Below are 7,267 nucleotides of genomic sequence, written 5' to 3' on the forward strand. Positions count from 1 at the left end.
CCGACACGCACACCCTCACTCACACTATTAACAGTGACACACACAAACACCAACGTCCCAAGAATAACTCAACATTTTCCTCAGTGAATTATGTTTATGTCTCAGTGGCTCTTTGGTGTCTCCCTTGCCCTCCCTAAGTGAATTATGTTTACGTCTCTCTGGCTCCTAAGTACACACTAAAGAGGGCTGTGCCCTCCACTGCCTGCCAGCCACTCCAAGTTCACCACTGTGAATGAACGGATGTGACCCTTGGCACCTAAAGAGGCATTGAACTAATGACGCCGTCTGTGCCACTGTTGTTGGTCCGCTTTTAACTTGGTATATCATTACCATCACATAGGATGAGACCAAGGTTGGGAATGATAATCTTTGAAAATTAGTTTCTAAATTGAGAGTAGGGGACATATGTTTGCTTAAAGAAACAATTAGAGGTACTTTGAGTAATGTGTGTCCAAGATGTTTTACATATCCTAGGACCCTAAAAAACAGATTTGCTTTTCATGTCTTAGTATTTCTAAAGTAACACAAAACTGACAAAATATGTTCTATTGTTATTGCATTATCATCAACTTTGTTGTTGTCGTTGTAACTTGTTGAACCCTGCTTGTATTCCCTTCAATCTCTCTGACACTACCTAAGCACTACATATCCCATAAGTCACTATTTACCTATGACGTCTTTTCTCTGCGCCTAGTGGTGTGTTGGTTTTAGGAAGAAGGTAAGAACCCGGATTAATATTTTTGTTAGACGATTTAACGAGATATATTTATATTTTGAAGTCAATTTTCAAATGTATTTAGCTAGGTAAAATACTACATGTACCGCAAATTCGATGTTGAATAGATTCCTTTTTGTCGCTAGTTTGTTGTGTAGCGTTGGAACCTAAACTGGCTAACGTTAGCTACAGAGCTAGCTAGCTAAATAATCTGTTCTCTCTAGTCTAGTAAAAACTCACATATCACAAAATAGTTGTCATGTAGGCCAATTGACTGAAGCTATTCGTCTTTTCATAGATATCACAAAATAGTCGTCATGTAGGCCAACTGACTGAAGTTATTCCTCTTTTCATAGAGCTGTAACTAGGTCATTTCGCCAGTTTGTACTGTGACCTGTTGGCAACGAGTTAGGGTAGTTTATTAGCTACCTTATTTGTAGTCCTGGCAACGAATAGCCTAGCCGTGAACTAGTATCAGGGCAGAGGAAGAGACGATGAATATGACGAGTCTCCTCTATAGCCCAGTTAGATATAGTTTATAATGTCAAAATATGTTAATTGCTCACCAAATATGGAGTTTCCCTGAGCAACTATTGTCTACTGACGTCCCGCCCGGTATGTACTTCCATAACAGTTCTAAATAAAAATGTACAAGCAACCGTAAAAATGTATGGTCTGGAAATAATCTTTACTAAACAAAAATATAAACGCAACAATTTCATTGATTTTACTGAGTTACAGTTCATATGAGGAAATCAGTCAATTGAAATAAATGAATTAGGACCTAATCTATGGATTTCACATGACTGGGAATAGAGCTATGCATCTGTTGGTCACAGATACCTTAAAAAAAGAAAAAAATGGGCCTCACAATGGGCCTCAGGTACTCGTCACGGTATTTTTGTGAATTCAAATTGCCATAGATAAAATGCAATTGTGTTCGTTGTCCGTAACTTATGCCTGCCCATACCATAACCCCACCACCTCCATGGGGCACTCAGTTCACAATGTTGACATCAGCAAACCATTCGCCCACACGACACCATACACGTGACCTGAGGTTGTGAGGCCGGTTGGACATACTGCCAAATTCTCTAAAACGACGTTGGAGGTGGCTTATGGTACAGAAATAAACATTACATTTTCTGGCAACAGCTCTGGTGGACATTCCTGCAGTCAGCATGCCAATTGCACGCTCCCTCAAAATTTTAGACATCTGTGGCATTGTGTTGTGTGACACAACTGCACATTTTAGAGTGTCCTTTTATTGTCCCCAGCACAAGGCGCACCTGTGTAATTATCATGCTGTTTAATCAGCTACTTGATATGCCACACCTGTCAGGTGGATAGATTATCTTGGCAAAGGAGAAATGCTCACTAACAGGAATGTAAACACATTTGTGCACAACATTTGAGAGAAATAAGCTTTTTGTGCATATGGACAATTTCTGGGATCTTCTATTTCAGCTCATGAAACATGGGACCAACACTTTACATGTTGCGTTTATATTTTTTTCAGTGTAGCTATGTATTGTTTTTGAACAGGTGCGCAGATTAAGTAGACAATAACGTACCCTATGTTATCTACTTACATTAAAAATGATTGCATTCCGTGTAGCTGGTGTGAAACATCAGGTTGATATGAAGTTCATACACTGTTGTAGGTGATATAATCAATGATCTTTCGGGATACTGTACTGCTGCTGGATCAGCCGACCTGTGCATGGCAGTAATGAGGGATTTTATTGGTGCCCTCGGGAAGAGGTGGATTTGGCGCATGCTCTCATGGTAGGGCATTCACTCACTGCTCTAGAATGTAGAGAAAAACTGGGCAATTCAAGAGGGTGCTATGAAATTAATGTCAAAATGTGTTTTCTTTGCCCTATGTCATTATAAATCACATAGAATTAATCATTAGATTGTTCTCTACAATATTATAACCTAATATCCTTGTACTTGACAGTGTTGATGAAATAAGAACGTTCATTTGCTGTGACCGTTGCTAGTTTAGACCGCGCCGCTATTGGTTGTATCGCTTCCATATTTGGTGTTGGGAAGTGGTACCATTTGGAGGTGTTTCCGCTGGTTGAACCAATCAAAATCAACTTGATACCCTCATCAATTTCAACTCCAGATCCTTGACTTTCATTGGCTATATTGGCGAACAAACTATGTTGAGGGGCCTCCGTTTCTATGGCGATTTTAAAGGGAAAGACTCAGAAATACACATTGAAAACAGGAACAGATTGTCTTCGAAGGGTGGATATTGAAATTCAGTCAGTTAGCTTTGTAAATAAATATATATTAGGCCCTATTTTGTTTTGTATTCAGTGGATTTCATTTAGAAAAACCCCATGTTTTCTCTCACGAACCTGCAGTCACTAGTTAGCTTGTCAGTTGACATTCGAAGTTGGTGCTGCGAAGCAGCGCCACAGAGTTCTATTGAGCAGTGACCATTTTTTGATCATGCCCATGGTGACATTCCATTCGGTCTAAATATGCTAAATTCTCAGAGTAAATCGTCTAACTTTTGAACCATATATAGTAGGATATGGGGTTTGGACTATTGTTTTTTTGATGCAATTGAATGGACATATTTGTATGAACTCTGAATTAATTAATCATTTTATGGGTGAACACCCTACAATTAGTCAAAAACAATACATAGACAAGACATTTTTTCAGTTGCTTGTAAAACTTTTTTTGGGAAGTACAGTGGGGAAAAAAAGTATTTAGTCAGCCACCAATTGTGCAAGTTCTCCCACTTAAAAAGATGAGAGAGGCCTGTAATTTTCATCATAGGTACACGTCAACTATGACAGACAAAATGAGAAAAAAAATCCAGAAAATCACATTGTAGGATTTTTAATGCATTTATTTGCAAATTATGGTGGAAAATAAGTATTTGGTCAATAACAAAAGTTTCTCAATACTTTGTTATATACCCTTTGTTGGCAATGACACAGGTCAAACGTTTTCTGTAAGTCTTCACAAGGTTTTCACACACTGTTGCTGGTATTTTGGCCCATTCCTCCATGCAGATCTCCTCTAGAGCAGTGATGTTTTGGGGCTGTCGCTGGGCAACACGGACTTTCAACTCCCCAAAGATTTTCTATGGGGTTGAGATCTGGAGACTGGCTAGGCCACTCCAGGACCTTGAAATGCTTCTTACGAAGCCACTCCTTCGTTGCCCGGGCGGTGTGTTTGGGATCATTGTCATGCTGAAAGACCCAGCCACGTTTCATCTTCAATGCCCTTGCTGATGGAAGGAGGTTTTCACTCAAAATCTCACGATACATGGCCCCATTCATTCTTTCCTTTACACGGATCAGTCGTCCTGGTCCCTTTGCAGAAAAACAGCCCCAAAGCATGATGTTTCCACCCCCATGCTTCACAGTAGGTATGGTGTTCTTTGGATGCAACTCAGCATTCTTTGTCCTCCAAACACAACGAGTTGAGTTTTTACCAAAAAGTTCTATTTTGGTTTCATCTGACCATATGACATTCTCCCAATCCTCTTCTGGATCATCCAAATGCACTCTAGCAAACTTCAGACGGGCCTGGACATGTACTGGCTTAAGCAGGTGGACACGTCTGGCACTGCAGGATTTGAGTCCCTGGCGGCGTAGTGTGTTACTGATGGTAGGCTTTGTTACTTTGGTCCCAGCTCTCTGCAGGTCATTCACTAGGTCCCCCCCGTGTGGTTCTGGGATTTTTGCTCACCGTTCTTGTGATCATTTTGACCCCACGGGGTGAGATCTTGCGTGGAGCCCCAGATCGAGGGAGATTATCAGTGGTCTTGTATGTCTTCCATTTCCTAATAATTGCTCCCACAGTTGATTTCTTCAAACCAAGCTGCTTACCTATTGCAGATTCAGTCTTCCCAGCCTGGTGCAGGTCTACAATTTTGTTTCTGGTGTCCTTTGACAGCTCTTTGGTCTTGGCCATAGTGGAGTTTGGAGTGTGACTGTTTGAGGTTGTGGACAGGTGTCTTTTATACTGATTACAAGTTCAAACAGGTGCCATTAATACAGGTAACGAGTGGAGGACAGAGGAGCCTCTTAAAGAAGAAAATACAGGTCTGTGAGAGCCAGAAATCTTGCTTTTTTGTAGGTGACCAAATACTTCCACCATAAATTCATAAAAAATCCTACAATGTGATTTTCTGGAAAAAAAATTCTCAATTTGTCTGTCATAGTTGACGTGTACCTATGATAAAAATTACAGGCCTCTCTCATCTTTTTAAGTGGGAGAACTCGCACAATTGGTGGCTGACTAAATACTTTTTTCCCCCACTGTACATACCGGGCGGGACGGCAGTAAATAACAATAGTTGCTCAGCAAAACTCCATATTCGGTGAGTAACGAATGTATTTTGACATTATAATGCTTGCAGAGCTGTCTAATGGGAAAATGAATGGTAGCTAACTGGGCTAGAGAGGAGACTCGTCATATTCATCGTCTCTGCCTCTGCTCAGATACTGGATCAGCCTAGCCCAGAGCATACACATCATTTTGGCTACAGTTGTTTTGTAACAGTGTTTTAGCAACACTGCTGAACATGACTGTAGAAAATATATCTAAAGATGTAGATAGCTAGGGAGAATTTGAGATTGATATGATTTAGATGCATGTATTTTTTTCTTGCTGATATATCCATTAAATCATGATAAGGGCAGTCACTGGACTGCATTGAATCAATTAGTTAGTAAAACGCTCAAGATCTGAGTTTTCTTTTCAACCTTAAGTTACTCTTTTCCTATCTCAGGCTTATTGACATCTGGTCTCCTGGCCCTGAAATTTCACATCATCCTGTTCACCATGACCAAGCTCCTGGAGTGGGTGTTTGGCATCTCGGTAATAGGCGCAGCATGGGCTCTCGTGACTTTTGACCTTCTGGGCTTGAGGCTCCCAGAGGCCTACAGGGAGGTGGCCTGGCCCATGCCTGTGTATCTGCTGGTGGTGTTCGGCTGCTACTCCCTGGCTACTGTGGGATACAGGGTGGCCACCTTCAACGACTGTGAGGAGGCATCCAAAGAACTACAGGCTCAGATAAAGGAGGCCAAGGAGGACCTGAGGAAAAAAGGGTTGAAGATGTGAAAAGTAGAGACTCTTGAGACTGTGCGATAGACACCACAAAGACAGACTTGGACACATACACAACTCAAAGTTCTTATCATGGACCACGCTGTTATTTTATTTCGTACAGTTCCCAGTGTCCATAGAGTGGATAAAGTCTTAAAGTCAAAGAGGTTCTTGCTTAGTTACATATGCCATTGGATGCTGTTGTCCCTATTCTGTATTCATGATTCACCCTATACAGATGCCTATTCACTCAGCTGACTCATCCATCATCCATAACTGACCGCTATCCAGTACCAGTTTCAACCAATAACATCAAGGGAAACAGAGAAACGCATGAAATGTTTGTACTATTACATCACTAGTGCTTGTACTATTACGTCAACCCTATAAAGGGCACTTTGTGCACTGTTAATGAAATAGACAAGACCCTTTAGGGAAGTCTGTAACATAAAGCACAGTCAAATCACTGTTCTGTGGCCAAATGTAGTTCATTGTGAAATGCCTACTAATAAAACTCAAGGGTCATGCTGATACAGAACGGGACTAGGATTAGTTTCTGCCCCAGGAATGTCAAACACTTGTATACTGTCTAGCTAGTTGAGCAGTGTGTCTGGAGATTCAACTGTTGATTGCGTCGGCTAGTTTTTGTGTTCAATAAGTGCACATTCCATTGAGATGTTTCTAACTTGTGTCCTGAGGCGGTTGTGACTTAATAAAGACTGGCAATTTTTTCCCAAAGCTCTGTTTGTGTGTGTGTCTACCTCTGTGTGTGTGTTTGATGAATCTCTATCGCAACATATGGCCTTGGCTTAGGGGCTTCAACCACAGAATGAATGCTCTGTACTGTTCTATGGAATGGTCTTATATAGTATTTGTAAATTTGGCAACATAAAAATACATACTGTTGTTTCCCTTTAGAATCGGTTTCAGACGGCTTGATTTGGGCAGGAGCTTGCCAGAGCTGAATACCGGCACCTAAAATGTTCTATTGCTTGAGCGGCTGTTCCTCTTATAGAATATTAGCTCAAAAGTGTTGTAGAGCTCCTGCACCTAAATACACTATATATACAAAAGTATGTGGACTCCCCTTCAAATTAGTGGATTCGGCTATTTCAGCCACACCCGTGGCTGACAGGTGTATAAAATCGAGCCCACCGCCATGCAATCTCCATAGACAAACATTGGCAGTAGAATGGCCTTACTGAAGAGCTCAGTGACTTTCAACGTGGCACTGTCATAGGATGCCACCTTTCCAACAAGTCAGTTCGTCAAATTTCTGCCCTGCTAGAGCTGCCTCGGTCAACTGTATGTGCTGTTATTGTGAAGTGGAAACGTCTAGGAGCAACAGTGGCTCAGCCGCAAAGTGGTATGCCACACAAGCTCACAGAACAGGACCGCTGAAGCTCGTAGCATGTAAAAATTGCCTTTCTTCAGTTGCAACCAGTGGCGGCTCCTGAAAAAATTCTC

The 7,267-nt window shown here is 41.4% G+C and overlaps 1 protein-coding gene across 1 annotated transcript; it reads left to right on the top strand.

The window, feature by feature from the left end:
* The first annotated feature begins 668 nt into the window (after positions 1-668).
* dpm3 (dolichyl-phosphate mannosyltransferase subunit 3, regulatory) lies at positions 669-6,542 on the top strand. The gene is made up of 2 exons (XM_041882825.2): positions 669-718; positions 5,484-6,542. Exon 2 carries the CDS (start codon positions 5,537-5,539, stop codon positions 5,813-5,815), a length of 279 nt encoding a protein of 92 aa, XP_041738759.1. The 5' UTR covers positions 669-718; positions 5,484-5,536; the 3' UTR covers positions 5,816-6,542.
* The last annotated feature ends 725 nt before the right edge of the window (positions 6,543-7,267 follow it).

Source organism: Coregonus clupeaformis, chromosome 8 (genome assembly GCF_020615455.1).
Source record: "Coregonus clupeaformis isolate EN_2021a chromosome 8, ASM2061545v1, whole genome shotgun sequence".
NCBI classification, from domain to species: domain Eukaryota; kingdom Metazoa; phylum Chordata; class Actinopteri; order Salmoniformes; family Salmonidae; genus Coregonus; species Coregonus clupeaformis.

Excerpts from the sequence above, each read along its gene's own strand:
- dpm3 (XM_041882825.2), top strand. The coding sequence starts at position 5,537 with ATGACCAAGCTCCTGGAGTGGGTGTTTGGCATCTCGGTAATAGGCGCA.